This window comes from Cibotium barometz, chromosome 24, assembly GCF_041138505.1.
Source record: "Cibotium barometz isolate CiBa-2024 chromosome 24, ASM4113850v1, whole genome shotgun sequence".
Taxonomy (NCBI): Eukaryota; Viridiplantae; Streptophyta; class Polypodiopsida; order Cyatheales; family Cibotiaceae; genus Cibotium; species Cibotium barometz.
Genome location: NC_141069.1, coordinates 38,728,057 through 38,751,156, shown reverse-complemented (window position 1 = coordinate 38,751,156; position 23,100 = coordinate 38,728,057). Strand labels below are relative to the sequence as shown.

The 23,100-nt window shown below is 41.9% G+C and overlaps 1 protein-coding gene and 1 long non-coding RNA gene across 2 annotated transcripts; both read left to right on the top strand.

Moving 5' to 3' along the window:
- Positions 1-11,797: 11,797 nt before the first annotated feature.
- Positions 11,798-20,518, top strand: LOC147625270 (hikeshi-like protein). Its single transcript, XM_086818574.1, has 3 exons — positions 11,798-11,952; positions 19,343-19,624; positions 19,801-20,518. Exons 2-3 carry the CDS (start codon positions 19,522-19,524, stop codon positions 20,262-20,264), a joined length of 567 nt encoding a protein of 188 aa, XP_086674700.1. The 5' UTR covers positions 11,798-11,952; positions 19,343-19,521; the 3' UTR covers positions 20,265-20,518.
- Positions 20,519-20,995: 477 nt separating this feature from the next.
- LOC147625269 (uncharacterized) lies at positions 20,996-22,086 on the top strand. The gene is made up of 2 exons (XR_015268952.1): positions 20,996-21,714; positions 21,902-22,086. It is a non-coding gene; the product is annotated as an uncharacterized LOC147625269 (long non-coding RNA).
- The last annotated feature ends 1,014 nt before the right edge of the window (positions 22,087-23,100 follow it).

Below are 23,100 nucleotides of genomic sequence, written 5' to 3'. Positions count from 1 at the left end.
TTACTAATCTTAAATGTTGTTTCATTTAACAAATCCTATTTTTGAAAAATATGATTTTATCTCTATTTGTTTATCTTAGCAATGAGATAATGATTTTTTATTGTCTTGTTTAGGTTTAAGATGGCCTCACCAATACGTGATGCTCGAACTTCTAAGAAGCAAAAGAAAAGTAATCAAGCAACTGCATCTGTCCCTGTGGGTGGCTCAGGACGTTCAGGAGTCTTGACACCTTCTCGATCTCAACCTGCTCCAGTTAGTCCTCACTTTCAAGCACCTCGAGTGACTGTGACTCTTCCAAACCCTGATAGACGTCCAAGTGAGCCAAGAAGACAACTTTTAGCAGCTCACCAATTTCCAGAGTTACAAGATTAACCACCATCAAGCAGAATGGTTTTAGCTACTCATGGACTTCCTCCATCATCTCAAGGAACCACACCTTTAACTCAACATCAGCAGAAAAAGTCTTCAAGCATGGAAGCTACAACTCTTTGGAGTAGTGCAAGAGGTAAAGCACGAGAAGGATTTGCTTGGACAATTCAATTTGGCATGGTAGGTAAGCACAAGACAATCGTTGAGCCAAACACACCTTTCCTTTCTATTGCGGAAGAAAAAGGAGACTCTGAAAATACAAAGTATTTAACTTATGGTCGTATTGTTGAAGTCAAAGAAAGTATATCTCGTGGGATCATTCATCATCTGGTAGACAACAACAAAGGAAAGTTTCTTGCAGTTAGAGTTTTCTCTGCTAATTTTCGGCTTGAAGAGATGAATCCTGTTTCTACCCAGCAAGAGTTTAGAGATGCAATGATTACTCGCAAACGGGTATGGATATCTTTCTCTCGACCTTTTTTTCATTAGTTCTAAAAAATTTCTTATCTTTGTGTATTCTAGAATATGTAGAGAACTGTTATTCTTTTTTAAGTTTGTTTGAGTCATGTCTTTCAAACTTATATATTGAAATACGTAGAGGTCAAGTCAACTCTAGTTTGCATGTATTCTAATAAACATGAAGTTTGTCTAGTCTAGTTTGTATGTATTCTAGTATACACGTAGTTCAAAAAACTTCTTATCTTTGTGTATTCTAGAATACATTGAGAACTATTCTTTGTTTTTTAGTCTATTTAATTCTTGTCTTTCTAGCTCATATCTTGAAACACTTAGAGGAATAGTCAAGTCTAGTTTGGTTGTATTCTAGTATACAAGAAGTTTGTCTGCTCTAGCATATGCTAGAATGCATTCTAGTATACAAGAAGTTTGTTTTGTTTAGTTTGAATGAATTTTAGCAAGAAGGAAGTTTGGCTTACTTTTTATGTCTGGTTTAATGAGTTTACCATGTATTCTAGTATACAAAGAAATGGTTAAAGTGTTCTTACTTTTGCATAAGTTACTCTTTGGTTCTTACTTTTAAGTTCACTCTATCAAGTCTTAAAATCCTCTTCTACTTAGAATGACTTTTTCTTTTTCTTTTTTTGTAGTCTTTTTCTGAAGCATTTCAAGAGCATCATGATAATTTGTACAATTCCAACCACTCCACTGATGATTCTGATTATGAAGAGAATGAAGGTACAGACATAGACGACTCAGAAGAAGATGTTGAAGTTCTTGAAGAGACTTCTGGGTCAAAGTCTCAAGATGTGAGTGATACTTTGCTTTCTGGACCTGGAGCTCCAAAGTCTGATCCTTCAGAATCTTCTGGTCTTAATACCATAAGAAATAAAGCCAAAAAGTTTCATATGGTTGATGAGAGACCCTTAATTTTACTAGTGTCTAATATAGAACGTCCTCCATTAGATCCTGTTTTAAATAAGAGACCACTAGAAGTTCGAACCATTGTCCCTGGACATGTGAGTAATCTTAAAGTAATGATGAAGGAGAAACCAACAACAAATGTTTTATCCCTTCTTGTTCTTGTGGATAAGTCTTCTTGTGTTAAGAAAGAGAGTTTTGAGAGATCAAAAATCAATCAATACAAATACTTTGTCTTGGGGGGAACTCACTCTCTCATTGCTAAAAAAGAGTTATGTGCTGAGTATCCTCATGTAGAGAGCTATAAGACAGTCCTAGCATGGGTCTATGCTGGGTTAGGTGATGATGATGCAAAGCTACTTGCCCTTGATCACAACATTGATTCCGAGATGCGACTATCCATGTCTTTCTTACAAAAGATAAGATTTTTTCACAACGAGTGGATCAATCATATTCAGCAAGGTCATAAAGTTGATGAAGCTTTCAAAATCAAGCTTTGTGAGCAAGTTGGTCTTGTCACAAAGAAGTCAAGCAAAGCTGGACGCTCTGGAAAAACAAATGTTCGAGGTCATGATAATTTCTTTCAGTTAGCCTTTCGTGATGGAGAGATATGGGATCTACAAGAAGACATTTTCAAGCTTTGGGAGGAAGGTAAAATCAAAGGGCAAAAAGTAAAGCTCCCACCTGGAAGTCAAAAGGGCAAAGGAACAGGGAATGAGGACACTTTGAAGCCAATTCCTAAAGAAATGCGTATCACGAATTGGCGAGCAATGCAAGGAATACGCGAGAAAAATATTATCATACCCATCTTGGCACGAGTGAAAGGAGGTTCTTTGACACTCGATGAAATGGCAAAGGAATTAGAACAGTACGTTGCTAATTCTTCTTTTTAAATCTACTTATTTTATTTCATGTAAAGTTGTTTTTTTATTTTGTGTTTTTTTGAAACAGGCAAAAGACTTTCTTGTACATGCAAAGAATCATGATTGAAAAACTTAATTGCAAGGATTGGAACGAGGTTCAAATGTTTCATCCCATCACTAGTCAGCCAAGCTCCTTAGAGCGTTTCATTTATCTTTTCAAAAATGCAGTAAGTAAACTACATATTTGAATAGATTTTTTTTTATTTAAGTGTTTTTGATAGTTTTGTAAAAATTTAGATCAAATATTTTAAAAAATTGATTTTGATTTTTGTATGTGTATTCTAGAATATATTTAATGTTTACTTATTTTCATTTTAACAAGTCTCGAGCACCTCGTGCTCCCATAAAGAGCATTCCTCAAGAGTTTGAGCAACATTTGAGTCGCGCAAGGGCAGAGCGGAAGAGATTAGAAGAGGCACAAACTTTGGAGACCATTCAAGAGGCAAATATTTTCATTTCTGATGATGTGTCTGCAGAACCAGTTCAATATTTTGTTCATGAAGGCAAAGTAGAGAACATGGAATCGTTTGTGACTGCACAACATTTTACTTTAGCCATTGCTGATGCTCCGTATGGATTTAAGGCACCACACTCAATACACGATGAAGTAAAGTATGGTGTAAGTGCATATAAAAGAGTCATCGACGCTTTCAAAAAGGTCACAACGGCTGAATCATGGGCACTGGTAATTTTTCATGCTCATGATCAAATCTCTGCTGTTCGTTGACAATCAAATGGTCCATCAGCTATGCATATGGTATGTTAAATTTCAAGCATTCTTTTGCAAGTTACAAAAGCTTAAGTTAAAGCCTAACTTTTTCTTTTGTAGGACAAAGCCTAACATCAAAGGCTAACTTTTTCTTTTGTAGGACAAAGCCTAACATCAAAGGCTATAAGCTTGACAGACTTTCTTTTGCTGCCGAGTTTGCTACCATTGGTTTCTGGTCTCCTGCGGGTCCGAACAGTAAAGGAAATTTTAATTTTGCTTCGAAACCTAACCGAACAAATATTTTTGATAGACCAGGCGTGTGTCGAAAGCTCAGGGATCTTTCTGGTGATTCAAATGAGATCATGAATCCTTATCAAAAACCACAACTTTTGATGATGGATTTAATTGAGCTTCTATCTTTAAAAGGAGAGTGGATCATGGATCTTTTTGCGGGGACAGGTAATCATGCAACCTTAACTTATTACATATTTTATATTGCTCATTTAAGTGAGCTTTACCATGTTGATTCTTTTTTTCTTAGGAACAACCACTATTAGTGCTCTTAAAAAAGGAAGGAATGTTGTTGCTATTGAGCTAGATCCAGTTCAAGTTCGTTTTATTCAACAACGAGTCACTGCAATGAAAGAATTACCGGATGAGTTTCAAGAGGTTGGAATGAAAAACATGGCAGCAAACCCAAGAGTGGTGGATGCATCTGGAGAACCTCAGCCTCCCTTTGGACCTGATGATGAAATGCAGTTTGCAGATCTTGAGCCTTATGAAGATCCACATACTGTGGATATTGATATTCCTCTTACGGAGTCAACACCACTCATTGTAGGACGCGAGCAAACGGATGAAGAAGTTAGTCATGAAGAGGAGGAATTTCCTATGCTAGAATAGATTTAGACACTTGTAGTTTCAAACAATTTTTGGTATTTAAATCCTCATTGGGGGTGTTCAAGGATTTCTAGGTTTTGAGAGTGTTTTGAACAACATTTGTTTGTATTCAAAACTAGCATTACAAATCTTTTTGAGGAGCTTGCGTTTTGAGATTGGTTCAAAAAATTAGTCAAATGTTGTCTCTATTGAAGCATTTATAGGAATTGTCTCATAATAAGACTTGTTTTTTTAATCAATGAAGATTAATTTAATCATGACATTGAAGTTGTGCAATAAAAGTAGTTATATTTTGCTTTCTAGTAACGATAGCAATAATTTTGTATTCAAAGTGAAGCTCTTTGTTGTGAGTCTCTATTGCAACTTTTGTGTCATGTTTTTTTGTTTGAAATATTCTAAGATTTTGTAGGGATAGGCTTGTACTTAGACATCAAATAGTGGAAAATTTGGTAAATTTTTAATTTAGCGAATGAATCACTTGCAAGTATGTTTTAAGTTAAGCAAAAAAGTCTCTTTTTAAAGTTCTACTTTATTGGGCACGTCAAAGATTCTTTTGGTGCTAGATTTGGATTGTTTTTAAAGGATTTTTTTGGTCTCTCAAAACTACAACTCACGATCGGTTGTATTTTCAAATGGCTGGGTGTTCTCTATGAATGCTACCTACCTGGACCTATACTATGACTCCCAACTTTTGTGACATACATTACTTTATCTAGGCATTCTTTTCAGGATGCCTATCACTTCTTGTACTACTACTTAGACCCACCCTTTTCTTTCTTGTGCTTCCTATTCATGGCTCCTAATCCCACTAATCCCAAGATGTTTCAAGAGCTTCCAGCTCCTCTTTGGTTTTCATGTCAAAATAGACACATTCCTAAACTCAAAATGGGAAAGAAGACAATGCGAGTATAGATAGAAGAAAGAAACACGAGTATAGATAGATAGTCTTCTATCTATGCTGAGTTGAGAGTATAGATAAAAGCAAGAAAACAATAACATTTTATGAATGTAGAATGTAGAAGAAGAGAGTTCATAAGCATGAATATTCCAAAAAATGGTCAAGAGGCTCAGTACACTGAACAACATAGTAAACTATTCACTTTCTAGAACATAAGCAAGCCAAGCAGCCTCAAGAACTCCTCTTGATTACATTCATGTAGAAACAACCAATTCTATCTACTTAATACAATCTACATTGTGGTATCAAGAATAAAAAACTTACACGTACTCTCTCTCTCCCCCTTGTCTCAATACACCTTCTATGTTCTACATCCATGGACTCAACCAGGTACTGCTGCCCACCATTGGCCCCCCAGATAGTTACAAAAAAGATTGTTATCCCATAAAAACTCCTTATTATGATGGGGCCTTATGGTGTTGCTGGCATTAAAGATAAGCTGGCAGTCTAGCAGCGAGCCAATTCAAGATATTGATGGGTCAAAAGAGATTGGAGGATTTTGAGAAATTGGATGAGGTGTGCATCAATTGTCCACTTACATGAATGAGGCATGAATGGTAATCACTTGAAGAAATACTATGCCTATCAAGAAACAAGAAGTTAGCCCTCTGGCTTAGATCTCATCATAGTCATCATAGTGGAATATAATGAATGCACCGATGTTTTACATCAACTTGTAGTAGTTATATCCTTAATGAGACCTTTGCATACCTAGTTCATGAAGACCCAACCATTGTGTTTGTATGTAGAGTGAAATCCACTTCTAAATTGCTTAAATTAATCCCAAATTGTGTGAGAGATGTACCCACCTTGGGAGTCATGTCACAATGCCCTTGGAACCATTTGGGGTTTTCCATATCCCCATAACTTAATATGAAGATTTAAAACTTGAGCCATAAGAGTCACTCAAAGGTGTAAATTAGAACGATTAACAATGGCCTTACAGAAGTTTAGCAGCAAGACAGAAAGATCAAAGAAATACAAGGAAGACCTCTTAAAAAACTAACACAATGCAAAAAATGGTGCTAAAGATTCTTGAAGCCCTAAAGACCAAAATATGGATCTTGTAATTTCCAGTGTTGGGTGGTTAAGCCTCCTCAATCTAACTCATGAAACTATTAGTGATAGGAAATTGTGACCACATTTCTCATGATCATTAGGGTAAAAACTTGGATTCAAAATTTCAACATGGTCAATAAGGTCCTCCACAAAACCATTAGTGATAGGGAATTGCCACCACATTTCTCATGATCATCAAGGTAAAAACTTGGATTCAAAATTTCAACACAGTCAACAAGATCCTCCACCTAACTTGTGAAAACCATTAGTGATAGGAAATTGTGACCACATATCTCAACACAGTCAACAAGATCCTCCACCTAACTTGTGAAAACCATTAGTGATAGGAAATTGTGACCACATATCTCATGATCAACAAGGTAAAACTTGGATTCACAATTGCAAAATAATCAAGATCATGTGGAGATGCTGGGTGATTCAATTGATGTGCAAAGGAAGGAAGAAAAGATCATCTAGGTGATTCACTTGATGCAAAGGAAGGAAGACAAGATCATCTGGGTGATTCAATTGATGCAAAGGAAGGAAGACAAGATCATAAGGACACGCTGGGTGATTCAATTGATGCAAAGGAAGGAAGACAAGAAAGCAAATTTGGTTATATAAAAAATATAGCCTAAACTCCCCCCTAGTTAGCTCCCAATGCTCGTGGAAGTTACTCAAATTAACCCTAATCAACATGTTGAGTAACCAAGTCCGAATAATACATCAAGCCACTTTGCAACATGTTTCTTGATGCTAAGTCCAAACATTTGACATGGATCAACACCTTAAAGCACTCTTATCTAAGACAAATCAAGGTGGTGGAAGTGCAAAATGGACTCAAAAGATAAAAGCAAAAGACATTGCAAATCAGCTAAGTGGAAATAGAGATTGATGTAGTGCTCCAATGTGAGCATATTAGTATGTAAGAAATTTGTGTCACATTACACAGATTAAATTTCTCCGTGTGATCTCCTCCTTACAAGAGTTTAGAAATCAAATCGTGGTCTATCTAAAGCTTAAGGCAGTAACTCTCTTTTAAAACCCATATAACCATGCGTGAGAAAACATGCATTTAAAATACCCATTTTTCATTTCTTAACACAATTGTTTACCTCCTTGTTGTGGTATGTCTACATTGTCTAAACTTTGAGATTTAACCCCCCTATGTAAATTTACATACATGAATAAAATTAAATAACTATTTATTTAATCCCCCCTACATGTATAGAACATGTAAGTCCCTCAGTTAAATGTTACGTATACACCACGAAATCTAAAATGGGACTAGTCCAAGCTTAGAAACACCATTGCATTGATTTTGTGATGCTTGTTGGGAATGTAGTCATTATCTTAGAGAATTTAAACCACTCAAAATGATATCAATTCCAAAAAGGAGCAAGATCCTTAGGGTTTTTTGGTGCAAAGTGGAGGTAGATTAAGATGGTCCTTTGAGAAGAATTGTAGCTACAAAGCTTAAGAGAGCCTCACAACAAAGAAAAAACTCAAGTAAGGTGGAGGAATATTTGAGCAAAATAACTTATAAGGTGGCCCAATTGGTTGAGTCAACATACTAGATGGTGTGGTGGCTTGTGAGTGGGCTAGGAAGGCCTCAAGATTTGTTCCTTGCCTATGCAAACCGAGTTAGGGCTTCAATTTTATAGAAGTCAAAGAAGGAAAGTTTGGGTGTCTTTTTATATGGGTTAGTAGATGAGCATAGACCCAATGCAATATCTAGTGTCTTTATCCTAATACCTTGGTAAATGGTGTTTTGTAATTGGCCCATGACATAAAGTTAAAGTACGACCATGTTAGCCAACCCCAAGTGTAATGGGAGTAATATGCAGCATGGGGAAGGTAGTAAGACCCAAGGGTAGGGGTCCTCCCAAACCTCATCCTAGTCCTGTGTCAAGTCTTAAGGGGCTCAACAGACCCCAAACCTAAAAGTAAACCAGGGCATTTTAGGAGGAAAATTTTCCACTAGAGAGATATAATATCAATAGAAGTCGTGCTTCTTCTTTCACCTTGTGGGGCATCCCAATCATGAATTCCTTAAAAGGCCACCAACTCCCATGAGTATTCCTGTCTCTATAACTTCAATAATGATGACTAGTTTGTTGAGTCTTTATGTAAATGGGTTGCTCTATTTTGTAAGGCCCTCTTTATGAGGAGTAGTTTTGTTGAGGCTTGAGCATGCCTAGACGCTTAACAATGCCTAGTTTCAATATTGGGGTGGGACATAGGTGGTTGGATGGTTAGGAGATGGCTATATATACTTGGCACCATGCCAAATAGGCCCTCTTTATGAGGAGTAGTTGTTGAGTCTTGAGCTCGACAATGCCTAGTTTAAACATTTGGTGATGGGCATAGGTGGTTGGATGTTTAGGAGACGGCTACATGTGGTTGGATGGTTAGGAGACGACTATATATACTTGGGGTTGGATGGTTAGGAGACGACTATATATACTTGGGGTTGGACATAGGTGGTTTGATGGTTAGGAAACTTCTATATATACTTGGTAGCATTTATTCAAGATCCTCCAGCACAATCTTCCCCACTAGCCCCATTTGTGAGCTCGAAAGTAAAGTAGGAGGGGATTCCCCCCATTGCCCCCGCTAGCACAAAGGATATGAACTTGAAAGTTAAGCACGAGGGGATTCCCCCCATATTTCTTGCCAACACATATAATAAGAACTCTACTAATGATCTCGTGAATTACAAGGATCCAAGTCCTTCCGAAGATGAGGGGTCACCCGACAGGATGCCTCAAGTCACACCTTAGTAAGAAAAAACTTTTAAAGTATAAAACCCAATTTCTCATGTTTGTAAAGTAGCTTCTTTAATAGTATTACCTCTATTCCGTCTTTGCAACTCTCTCATGAGCTAGGGTTTAATGAGTGAGCGAGGTTAAAAGATGCTCCCCATTGGGCTCCTAGGAGTCATAGTGGGGTGTGATAGTGTGTGCATGAGGAAGAAATGGATGAGCTCTCCATACACAAGGATGAAGCTCTTGAGCTCGGCTCGAGCTTTGGCTTGGTTGCAAGTACCCATAATTTTTGTTAAAGAGGTGTCTCGTTATTAACAAAGGTCATCAAAATGTCACGTCCAATTTTGCCATTACAGAATAGTCAAAACTCCCACAAATGGCCAATATAGTATGGGAGTATGCTAGAAGGGGGGAGGGGGAGTAAAGGTGATCAAGACAACAATGTAATGTATTACATGAAAGATGAAGGAGGTAATTATCAGTCCTTTGGGTTGATTGTGGTACTATAGGATGCTAGTGGGCTTGCATTTGTTGTTTGTTATAGGGGTTGAAGTGGAAGATAATGAGGAATAAGGGGATTTAGGGGTTTTTCAAAACTAGTACAAGTAGGCGAGTCCTTTGGAAGCCCTTACAAAGTGTGAACAAAGTTGCCTAATATGCTTTATCGGGCCTAAAAGTGCACACTGCTCCTAGACCATGTTAGTATGCACATGCTTAGTATGTATGTGTGTATATCACAACACTCTCATATGTTCTTAGGCTTGTTGAAGGCGATGAAATTACCCCACACCTATCTATTTTTGTTCCATGCTTATTTGCTATTGAATTTGCCCTAACACAAGCCCCCATTTCTAAAAGTGTTCATGAGTCTTTTTTGCTCTTTTGTTTCTCAATTTGATGATTCTAGGCATTGCTTGGCTCCTTATTGGAGTGGACCTAGTCTATCAAGTCTTTGAGACACTTGATGACCCGACCATGTTAGTGCAATTGAGGGCTCACAGTGGTCTTTGTATCTATCTTGTATATGTTCTAATGAAGCTGTGGCACGTGCATTTGTGAAGTGATGCATGTGACTTGGGTGGCGTCGTTACACACTTATGGTGGGTAACAAATTATAATGCCAAGTAGGATGCTGAATAATACGTGACCACAGGTAGTTACAACGAGTGTCGATGCCTTCTCCAAGCATATGGCACACGTGAAGGCATGAGTAGCACTACCACCTAGCCTGCTAGAGCAATACTCGTCGATGTTGCTACTAGCTGTACACGGATCGATGCTTATTGTTGATTCGCTCGTCCTTGACATCTTTACTTGGGTGCCTTGCTCCCATAAGACACGACCCCTTTGCCTCGAGCTGGACGGTTGGCTCTTTCAACTTAGCCTGTGGGCTGAGACACATGGGCTAGAGGTGGCATGCTACATTGTTATGGGGAGACACATGGGATAGAGGTGGCCTTCATCGAGTACGACGATGACGGCCTCTACAACGACACTATTCAGATCCAGGGCCAAGTCCAGGTCTCCAACATGACCGAGGTGGCCATCGTGGGTGGTATTGGCAACTTTCAAGAAGCCCGAGGTTACTTCCTCGTCTCCCTCATCTAGATTGCTGATCCATTCCAAGTCTTCTCTCATGAGCTCCACTTCCTCTATGGCCATGCTTGAGAATCCCCAATTATCTCATGCACAAGATGTCTTCTTGCATAAACGCAACTTTCTCTCTCTCTCTCTCTCTCTCTCTCTCTCTCTCTCTCACACACACACACACACACACACACACACACACACACACACACATACACACATCTTCAAAACCAAGTGCACTCCATGCTTTGAAGCTTACAAAACAAGATTGTTTTTTAAAAATTCTTTTACCATATTTTGTGTGAGTTCTTGGGTAGCATACTTCGTGTAGTGTAGAGCATGTTTGAAATGCTAGAATGAACATGAATTTGAAAGCTTACTAGGAACCAATGCTAGACTGACATCTGCAATCGATGAGCTTGAAGCCTGTTCTTATGTTTGATGGGGATTCAAAAGTACCTCGCAAATTAGAAAATTACAAATTCATTACCACATTTGAAAATGAGTTTTGTATCATGAATCAATACGTAGGACTAATGGCCGTCTTCAACACTGAAGGTGTTTTGGTCCACTTTTGATATCGAAAGTGCTATTTGGGAAACGGGGGAAGGGCACGCTCTCTTATGTTTATTGAATTTCGGGGAGGATTGTGCCAACTCCCCGCCATACTTTATGTATTTTTTTTTACTTCACTCACACAAACGAGCACGAAAATCCTATGACTTGATGAATAACGTGTAACTCAGATTCAAATGTGGTAATGAATATGGAATTATCTACCTTGAGATGTACTCTAAGATCTCTGTCGATGTCCATCGATTCCTCACGTCGAATATAATCATAGGCTTGATGTTCATACTCGTTCGAGCTCTATAAGCTGTTCACATAAACTTGAAAAAAACACGCAAATGAAGAAGACGTATTGCAGAAATGGTATGGGTTGCAAAGTCTATCTTCATTCAAGCACTTTCAAAGTACGTTGACAACGTACACGTGCAAACAATCAAGAGAATAAGGGTGCCCAAGCATTCTAGTTTTCATTAATTAATTAATTGTTGCCACTGGGTGATCAAAATGAAGATAATTATCAATGTCCGAGCTCACGTTCCAATACAAAACGGATCGAAGTGTAACCCGCATGCACTTTGGGTGTGAAACCTAAGGTCACTTGTCCAAGCAAAAGCGTATCAAAAAGAGAGGGAGAGAAAAAAAACCGGAACTTTTAATACTCGATTTTAAGGTGTAGAACAGTAATCCAAGCTGTGGAGTCTGACTATAACAAACGCTTCGAATCTGTCGCAGGTTTGTATCCCTTTTTTACATGAGTATATATATTTTTAAAACTTGGAGAGAGAGAGAGAGAGAGAGAGAGAGAGAGAGAGAGATTCTGCTTTAATCTTCTCGGGTTAATTTGGGTTTTAACCTGCATTTACAAAGGAATCTCAGTAGTTATGGATTCATGCACAGGAGCTTGAGTTCTTGTGGGTGGAGGGTTGCATGCCTCACATGGCACATGCTGCATCTTTGAATGCTCTCTGGTCATGTGATGATCAAAAGAATAGGCTAACCCTCGAAGTGACATTCGAACCCGAGTAAAGGGACTCAAGAGAGTGACTACAAGGCAGGGCAGTCGGTCACCACCATCTCACATGGGGCTGATGTTTGTGAACATCTGACATACAACATGTGGTGATAATGCGCCAGTGCTGTACTATTTGGCGCTTGGGGGATAGTCTTATAGGATGCATGCTTACTAAAAATGAAAGATACAAGGTACCCGAAATTGAAGAGGAGACATGTGGACATTGCATTTGTGACTGCTGTGCTGCAAGACACGTTGGGTCACATGCATCCATGTGAGGTGTTACATACATCATCCCTAGACACTCAGAATTCATGCGCCATAACCAAGGAAAAGACTGAGGTTAGTATTTTGTAGAGAGGTATTAAACTCATTGTGACTCGTGAGCCATGGTGAGCCTTCCATGAGAGAGCAAGCGAGACGCATAGGTAGATTAAGTTGAATGCATGTGCCTATGAGAGGGCAGCCAGCCAAAAGGAGAAGGGAGAATCTAATATATCTACAAGCTTTGGGAATGGGGGTCCGGGGATTATCCAGTATAGAGGACCAAGTGTTCGTAGCATGGTCTAGGCACTCGAGACGGTTTCTTGGACACATAGATGGACTTTGGAGCTCAAGTGTCATGTGGAAAGTATGTATGGTGAACTCTTGAGGATTTGGGAGAGATCGAGTAATGAAACAGGTTTCTACATGGTGTTTACATGTATTTCTCATGTGGTGGAACACAATGAGATCATGTAAGCCCAACGGGGCGTGCTGTGCCGCCAGACTCAACCATGAATCCAAGAGATAAAGATATAGAGAGAGGGGGAGAGAGAAGAGATTTGGGAAATTTGCACAATACACCACACTGAGTGGGAAATAGGTCCCGTTCCCTTTCAAGAATATATTCAGGAACAATCCATGGGCACTTTGGCTAGGATATGAATACAAAAGCAAACAAATATGCCGATGTAGTATATCCAAGTCAATCTCGAGGCACAAGATTTTTGATGCCGAGCACACCACAGGGATGACCCACAAGAATCTCTCACAGGGCTAGTACCAGATGACCCACAAGAATCTCTCACCGGGCTAGTACCAGATCAATATCCAAATGCAATGAATTCAAGTCCAAGTCCAAGTCGGGGTCGGGATCGGGGTCCAAGTCCAAGTCCAAGAGGTAGTACGATAACTTGGCGGCAACGGCGATGCTGATATACGTAGATGGTGGTTCTGTTGGCGACATACAACAGCCAGATAAGTGGCAGTAGTAGCTGGCAACCAAGTAAGAGGCTAAGTGGTGCACGATAGGCAGCAGCCGGCAGGTGGTGGCCTGTGGATAACAGTGTTGCTGTAGGCAGCTCTGAACAGCAGCATAGTAGTGCTGACTGTAGGCGGTTGGAAGGTGGCGCACAAGTGGTTGGGTGGTGTTGATGCTAGTTAGCGCAGATAGGTAAGTTGGGTTGCGGCGGTTGCAGCCAGGGGATGGCGGCTGGGTGGCAGTTCAAAAGGCAGAGCCAACACTGGCTCAAATGGCGATAGTAGTCTCAGTCACATGCGAATCAGCTAGTGCATAAACAGCAGGTGGAGGCAGCCGATGCACTCAGCACGCGCTAGAGGCTCTGGTGGTGTTGGTGTTGGAATTAGGGTTAGGGTTTCAACAATGCACACACACAAGATAGAGAAGCTTGAGAGCACACAAACTGAACATCTTGATGCAAAACGCAAAGAAGAGATGGAGAGGAGAGAGAGAGAGCTGTATTTTCAGTATATTCATAAAGTACAAAAAGGGCACATATCTTGGCAGCCCTAGGCATGTCCAAAACGTAGCAACACACCCTATTCTATGACCTATCCCAAAAGGGGGATTAGATGAATGAAAAGATTTCTTGGCTGGGCCTTATATAGGCTTTTCAACACCCATTCATGCTGGCCGACCGTTGTCGGCTAGCTCCAATGGACATAAAATCCATTAAAGCTGCTGACCGCTCGAGAATGCCTTGCACACCTCTCCGATCTAGTCCTGATCAATGTGTATGTGTTCTAGTGTCCTCCTGTGCCATGCGCATACCCTAAATGGCCTGTTTATCTTTTGCCCTTTAGGGATTAGCCTTGGGATTAGCATGTTCATGTGCATGCACATGGGTCTTTGTGGTACCACTACCATTTAAATACAGCATAATCTCCACTATACTCCGAGTATAAATCTTCTCGGTGCTCCGCTTGGGACACTGTCTCCAATAGTGGCCTTTCTCGCCACAATCATTACAGGTCCTCTCTGCCTTCAGTTTCTCGCGGTCTGAGTCGGACTTCTTCTCAGAAGACTTCTCCGGTGAAGCCTTCCTTTTTCCCTTGTTGTTACGGCCTTTCGACTGTTGGCCAGTTAAGGCCTTCGAACCTTTGCCCTGTGGAGAATTTAATGCTCATTTTCCTTTAGCTAGGATCACAGATTCTCAAGATAGAGTCCACGTAGCGGCTTCACACCTTACGGGTGAGGCCGTCACTTGGTGGTAGCATTGGTCTAGTCTTCATACAGACCTGACCACAGGTGTCACAGCTTTCGCTGGGATACCTTTGTCCATGACCTTAAAAGACCAGATTTATCCCTCCCCAGTATTTGACCAACCTGGCAAATGAGTTCTATGGACTCAGACAGAATGGGTCACCCGTGCTTTAGTTTTCTGGTAAGGTTATAACTTTAGCACAACAGTTAGGGTTATCTAAGCAGGCCGAGATTGATCAATTCATTCGTGGATTAGAGCCTAATATCCGGTTCATAGTTCATAACTTTGAACCCAGCACATATGACTGGGCTTTGACTCTTGCTCAAAATGAAGAAATGAGGATGAACGGAGGCAAGTCTAAACAACCGTAGTCTAGTACCAAACCCCAACCGGGGAAGGGTGATTCGTCTTCTAAAGACGCTAAGACAGACAACAGTTCTAGCTCTAGTTCAGGGGGTAAAACCCTTGAGGAAAAGGCTAAAACAGGCATCACTGGAGGCTATCTTTCTCTAGAGAGAGGAGCAAAGGAAGTATCAGTCTGAAAACCGATGTTTTTACTGTCATACCATTGGGCATGGTAAGAAGGATTGTCAGAAATGGCAAGCGGAGCAAGCCTCGAAAGAGTCTTTTGCCACAGTTGCCGCAGTATCTCCTGCTCCTCTAGACCCGCCTGCTACCACCAATGCGGTTCAGATCGTACCTTCTATGCATTCCATGCCATCCGTGGTGCTTGATGCTCAGCAGGAGGGTGAGGCTACAACCACACAGAAAAGCTTGATCCGAGCTTATGGCTCTGCCAAGGGCTGCAAGTTCATAATCCTTTTGACATGGGTAGTTCTGAGGACGCCATCTCTCCCCAGTTGGCTACCAACATGAGCTGTACCTTAGTGTCTTGTCATTTGGAGGTGGACGGGTTTACACCTGATCTCCGCACCCTCATTTCTCAAAAGGCACAACATCGTCCTTTTCAAGTTTAAAAGGCCTCATTCTAGCGAGATTTCATTGTCTCTTCTCTTTTGGGGTGTGACATGATCTTAGGAATCTAGTGGTTTCGTGAGTATGAACCTATTCCCAATTGGGGACAGGACACCTTTATTATCTCTAAAGGTTTTTGTGAGCCTGTCATGATTCGTGGAGATAGGAGCATTCTTGGCATTCTTATGATTTCTCATCTCCAGGCTCGACGAGCTATCCGTAAGGGAGCGGAAGGAGCATTGATTTATAATCAGATAGCTTCTATCTCATCGATAACAGCTGTTTCATCTTCTTCTTCAGTCCCTCGGTTGGCAGATCTCCTTTCTCATTCAGACATTTTTCTTAAGGATGATCTCCCACCCAGTTTCCCACTCTCTCGTCCTGAGGATCATCATTTCGATTTGGTCCTTAGGGTAGAACCTCCTAGCAAGTTTCCCTATCGTCTTTCCAAGACTTTCAAGGGCCAGCTAGAAGAGCAATCAGTACTGAAACATTTGAAACCTGTTCCTTATGGACACATTTTCACAGTCAACACAGACCACCAACCACATAAGTGGCTCCCGACGATGCCAAGTATCCAATGGAGTGATCAGCACATCAGATGGGGTAATCTCTTCCACCAGTTTGAAGGAATGATCGAATACATTCCTAGTAAGCATTGCCCAGTGGCCGATGCTCTTAGTAGAAAGACCCGCATCCAGACCATTCAGAAGTCTTCCTCATTGTGGATGGATGGAGTGACACCCGCAAGAGGAGTAATCACGGCATGGTTGCATATTCCCGCGGAGAGATGTACTTCATCTCATCTCATGATGCATCCGGCACTGGGAAGAGCGCGGATGTGCTTGCGGCGGAGTGGGCTACCACCATGGAGATCGTTGGCCCCGAGCATGTAGTGGGCTTTGTTGCGGATGGGGAGCCTTCCAATAGGGAGCTATTCTCCAAGGACATTTTTCTTAAGGATGATCTCCCACCCAGTTTCCCACTCTCTCGTCCTGAGGATCATCATTTCGATTTGGTCCTTAGGGTAGAACCTCCTAGCAAGTTTCCCTATCGTCTTTCCAAGACTTTCAAGGGCCAGCTAGAAGAGCAATCAGTACTGAAACATTTGAAACCTGTTCCTTATGGACACATTTTCACAGTCAACACAGACCACCAACCACATAAGTGGCTCCCGACGATGCCAAGTATCCAATGGAGTGATCAGCACATCAGATGGGGTAATCTCTTCCACCAGTTTGAAGGAATGATCGAATACATTCCTAGTAAGCATTGCCCAGTGGCCGATGCTCTTAGTAGAAAGACCCGCATCCAGACCATTCAGAAGTCTTCCTCATTGTGGATGGATGGAGTGACACCCGCAAGAGGAGTAATCACGGCATGGTTGCATATTCCCGCGGAGAGATGTACTTCATCTCATCTCATGATGCATCCGGCACTGGGAAGAGCGCGGATGTGCTTGCGGCGGAGTGGGCTACCACCATGGAGATCGTTGGCCCCGAGCATGTAGTGGGCTTTGTTGCGGATGGGGAGCCTTCCAATAGGGAGCTATTCTCCAAGGTATGTATGGACATGTCACGGTGTCCTTTTGTATGGCTCATTGCCTAAACAACCTCCTCAAGGACATCGGGGAATTACCATGGATCAGCCCGCTCATTGAGGAGGCCAACACCATGGTCTCCTTTGTCCTCAACCACCAAAGACTTCGGCATGAGTTCAACAAGAGGTCCTGTCTCTCTCTCCTCAAATATTCCGACACCCAGTTTGCCTACAACTTCCTCATGTTGGGCCGGTTGAAGGATTGTAGCGGTGCTTTGAGGGGGCTTTTCCTTAGCGACGAGTTTGTCGCCATGCAAGAGTCCCATACAAACACTGGCCAAGAGTGTAGGCTACGGGCGGATGACGCCTCTTGGTGGGAGCGTGTGAAGACCACAGATGCTATGGTGAGGCCCATAGTCCACCTATTGAGGATTGTAGACGCTATGCAACCATGCATAGGCAAGGTCTACGAGGCCATGGATCGCATGATAGAGAAGTTGAAAGACTTCGTGCCTGACGAAGACAGATATGAGGAGATCCATGCCTTGTGTCTAGGAAGGTGGAATTCCTACTACTCTCCATTGCATGCAGCAGCTTATGTGGTGGACCCAAAATTCCAAGGCAACAAGCAGGAGAGCGACCGGGAAGTGAGCGCTGGATGGAGGATCATCTTGGATCGTCTTGTGCCTGATGCATCGGTTAGGCGCAAGATCAGGGACCAGCTTTCGATGTACATGTCATTTCATGGCTCCTATGGCTGTCATGATGCACAGGTTGACCGCTCCAAAGTTGGTGCTGCTCTATGGTGGGAGGACTTTGGTTCAGATGGACTGGAGCTGCAGCAGCTTGCCATCCGCATACTTAGCCAGGCCGTCAGCTCCTCTTGCTTGGAGCAACTTTGGAGTACCTACAGCCACATTGCCGTTAGGAAGAGGAACCGACTCGGGGTAGAGCGTGCCAATGACCTTGTCTTCGTCAGCGCGAACTTGCGAATGCTTTGCAAGAGCATGACCAAGAAGGCAGATTCCTTCACCGAGTGGGAGATGAGTCAACAAGAAGAGCAACAAGAGGATGAGGTGCAGGAACAGCATGCCAGTGAGGATGAGACTGAGGATGAGCTTGATGCTTCTTTGGCACAAGCTACCCATGACCATGAAGCGAGCACTTCACGTGGATGATCATTCATGGATCATGATTCATGGGCCTTACTACTTAGCTCTAGCCTCTAGCCTCTAGTCTTCAGCACTTTTTTGTCATTGACTCATTTGAGTCCGTCCATGTATTCTGTCTCCTTAAGGCTTAGTCCTGACTCCTGACTCTTGAGTCATGACTCATTTTGTATCTACTTAATTATTAATATGACTCAAAAGCTTACCATTTTAGTGTAAATTTGTGCTCATTTTGATGTACTTCCAAAGTAGAATAAGTGTAGAGAGTAGAAAAATTTAAAAAAAAAGTATTTTTTGAGTGCCGTTCCCTCCCCCGTCCCCGTTCCCTACTTATGGCCGTCCCCCGTCCCTTGTGACTATGGATTATGGGTTTAGTATGTTTGAGAGCTTGTGTTTTGCAACTCCAGTAGTCCTACAGAAAGGGTCAGCAGTAGTAAAGGAATAAATAATTAGCAGTCTTTCGGTGCTCACCTTTGATACCAAAGTCAACAAGGTAGATATCCTTCAGCAATCAAGGACTTAAGGGTACCAAGGTGTGGATTGCAGATGAGCTCATCCCAAACAAAAAGGAACCAAACTTGCTAAAGTTCAAGCAGCACGTAAAGAAGACAAATGGGCTGTGTTTTGTGATGGAAAAGCTCAAAATTTTCACTGCCCAAAGGTAGTCCCTTGTACAGTGGCACCTGCTGTCAACATAGCCTCACCAATGTCAAGCGACCTCCAATTTGGCATTGTTGCAACTGTTGCATCACCTAGTGACATAGTAGATGAACACTAGGATTTTTGGCCTTCTGCAGACGTTAATATAATTTTCTTTCTTTCTTTTTTCCATCTCTCATAGACCTTTTTTTCATTTTTGGTCTTTATTGTTACACGACACTATTTATGATGGATGCACATTGATAGAGTACAATATTCTCATGGAGTTGAAGCTTTTGTAGGTGGATGATATGCATGGTTCATGCTGTTTGTCAAAGCAAGCTGTATAGTTCATGCGATTCAGCTGGCATACTGAAGGGATCTGATTTTCAATTCAAGAGGCATGCAAGTGCTGCTGCCACTAGCATACAAACGGATCTACAGCAGCAGACTTTTGTAAGCAGAGTGCATTTGATCCAGGATGTTTGGTGTTCTTTTTCCTACTCGCAGTTTCCCTATGGATGCTAGCAGTTTCAATCAAATCGACACTATGCACTGGATTCTTGACATGAATCATTTTGTGGGTAGGCTCTCTCTCTCTCTCTCTCTCTCTCTCTCTCTCTCTCCAGTGCATGAGACCTCTGTCAGTGAGGCTGCCGCATTAGAGCTCACAGCCAAGTGGGTTTTTCTTTAGAATGATGCTTGAAGAAGTTAGTTTTGCAGCAAGGTAAGATGCCACTTAGCATTGACTTGTGTGCAGGGGAAGCATATGACCAGGTAAAGGAAATCTGCATTTTCCTTCTGAATGAGTTCTCTTTACCTCCAGAGAAGGCCTTGGCAGTCTACGTGCAATCTCCTGGATCTCAGTTTCAATACTGTGGTGCTGTACACCGAGTCTGCCCTTCAGCTGTACTACCCTTGTTGTGGCCAAGCCCAGGGGGGCAGTTGCAGATTATGGCACCTGATGCAAGCCCACTTTCAGCAAAGATAGGTCTTTCTGTGGAAGACGTCATTTCTCTTCCTGCACTGAATGTTGGGCAACAACAAAGGGTAGAGGCTCTTGCGATGAAAATTGGTGAAAACCTCTTCAATTTTATGCAGTCGTTTTGTACTGTGGATGCCAACAAGCTGGTGGTTCCTATGGATATCTTGGAACGATGGTTCAAGAAATTTCAAGACAAGACAAAGAGAGATCCTGATTATCTCAGGAATTTTATGCTGTGAGATCTTTGTAAGGTGTAGCTGTTACAACAGTTGCTTTATTGCTGCAAATACAAGGACTTCGCATATATTCAGAGGCCATGACACATACCATGGAATTGTGACTCTCAGTGAAGGTGGTCTTCCTTGAGTGATGACAATGATCTCTTTACAGGGACTGCTGCATTTGTGCGTTATATGAAGAGATCTAGAAGTACAGTGTTAATTGGCTGTTAGGACACCTGTTGGTATAACACAATGGATGCTTTTCTTTTTCACTGATCTCTCTTTCCATTTTGCTGTCTATTTGATTTGGATGTCTATGATTCAATCAAGGCTATATGTTTCTGCATGTCACCTTGTCCCTTTTGTGTGACCAAAGAGGTCTGAGCATGATTAGTATTCGTAGTAGGCACAGGCCTCCTCCATGGCTTGCATGGATGCTAGTATGCATTTTGAACCTGCGCACTTCTCCTAAAGACACCAGCTCACCAACAGTCTCCTGTACATAATCATTGATCCCAGTCTTGCTATCAGCCTACTGTCCTCTCCATATTTAGGGCCTTTTGCCAAAGGTGTGCTCTTCTGTTGCAGCATCAGCAGGTTACTTAGCTAGTGCAACATTTCAAGATGCTAAGGCTATTGCAATTTGCAATGTCTTGCACACTCGTGCAAAGGCAGGCATGTGGTCAAGCAATCTTTGATGCAAAATACTGGAGTGCATAGTTTTGTGGTGGGATGATGAGAGTGTGCATGTTATACTTGATGACTATTGTATGCTAGCTTAACAGATGCCATGACAGTAATTACTTTTGCAAACAGCTGGGGCCAACAGGCATGCATGCTATCATCATGATTCTTGGCGGCTCTGGCAAGTAGCCTCCCAGCATATGTACAGGCTTCACTCATATTTGTTTAGTTTCAAGAGACGTATCATCACCACCATCATAAGTTGTTTAATGTGCTTGATGATCATGACCATCGCGACTGCTATCATAACCAATGTGAGACGGCCATCATTATCACCACAAGCATAAGTTTTTGTATCTCCTTGGACTTTGCCAACAACAGGTTGATGTTGTATGATAAACACAAAATTGTATCTTTCTGCATCTATCATGGAGACGATGGATGGGGTTCTAGTACCATTTGGGCTATTGTTGCTGCTGCCATAATGAAGATGGTGTTGGCTGGTAGTGCCATTCAGGCTTTTGTTGCTATTGCCGTCGTGATGACAATGCTTCCATGCATGCATGCTGGCCCCTGAACTGTGCCAAGATGGTGATGACAAACTGTCACAAGGAGAATGTGCAGAAAGCAGAAGAAAGATCATCAAGAGCTTTCAGGGTTCAAGGTTTGAGACGACAAAGATGCAAGCATGGCAGAGACCAGGGAAAAGCATCATACGGAGAGGGTGTTAGGGATTTGCTTTTTGAGGCTGTTGTTGCTGGCAGTTCTCTGTCCAGAACTAAAGGTGAGAATCTCATGGGGGATAGTCCAAAGTTGGGGGTGGTGGGCTGTAGGACACAATGTGCATGCCCCCCTCTCTGCTCACTATAGCATGCACATCACCCAAATGATCATTTTGCAAGTAGGTCAGCATAATTACCATGATCTGGACAACGTCTAAGAGGGTTACTTTCCTCCTAACTGATGTGCAGGATGATGGTGATCATGGTGAGGGTGACAACGAAGGCTTTCCTTCTCTTCCATTCTCTCTAAGTTGCTAGTGAAATTCAGGCATATGTTCCAAAAGGCATCAGAATGGTTCAATTGGGATGATGGGACATAGGACACATTGCATGCCTTCAATTGACACTTAAACATGAACTAGGGAAGCTACTCTCCAGCTAGTAGCCCTCCTAGACCATCTGCAGGATCATGCTCATGATAATGGTGGTTCCAACAATGATGATGATGCAAGGGCATGCAGAACTGAGGAATGGAGGAGGGTTTAGATGGATGTTTAACAGTCATTCTTGATCCCTTACTTTCATATAGCAACACAAGATTCCATGATCTTGTTGATCTTAAAGACAATTGGAACGAGTGGGAATCAGGATTATTTGCATCTCAAATAGCAGTCCAGTTTGGTGGTTCCACAACTATGCAGCCCAAGGTTGTCTTCTTTGCACCTTTCTTGCAATCCTGCAATCAAGACTGCAAGGGAACCTGCCATTTTCCTTCTTGCAATCCTGCAATCAAGACTGCAAGGGAACCTGCCATTTTCCTTCTCAAGGCTGAAAAATATAGCTCCCCACCCCCCATGTTTTGCTTTCTCCATGAGAGTGAAGATGTGGTCTAGTGTGGACTGGTCTCATCAAAAGCGTACCTGTCCCATGCTTCTAACCTCATGTTGATGTGCCCAAATACTCAAGTAGGTCTCTATTACTAATCTAAATGTCTTGGCCGTGACATGGGCGACTGTAACTCTCCAGTAGTTTTGTGGATTTGTTGGGTCCCCTGCCTTGTGGATGAGTATAGTTGTGTTCCCTGACCAGTTTTGGGGCGGCCACACGGCAAATCGACTAGAAAAAAGCTCAGCTAGAATCGGTACAAGGATCTCGCAATTGTGGGTGAATAACCTGATTGCCGGTCCTCTCCGTCTTTTGCCTCACCATTGATCTTTGTTTCTATCCTTGAGCATACATGGTTGCTTAATTAACTTTTTGGAGAAAATGGTTGCTTGAATTTTTGTCATAGAAACATCTGGCTTAAACATCCTCCCAATCACCTTGCCCTTGGCAAATGATTGTGCAACCATTGTTCACATCCTCAACAAAACATCCATGATTGTTGACTTTTTTTCTTAGCAACTCAAGGCTCATAAAAGTGCACCTTTTAAAGGTTTTGATATGTT

What these genes read in the sequence shown, in the direction of transcription:
- LOC147625270 (XM_086818574.1), top strand. Translation starts at nt 19,522, where the DNA reads ATGTTTGGTGTTCTTTTTCCTACTCGCAGTTTCCCTATGGATGCTAGC. An exon ending in TGACATGAATCATTTTGTGG is followed by an intron (nt 19,625 to 19,800) that starts GTAGGCTCTCTC and finishes ACTTGTGTGCAG; the next exon opens with GGGAAGCATATGACCAGGTA.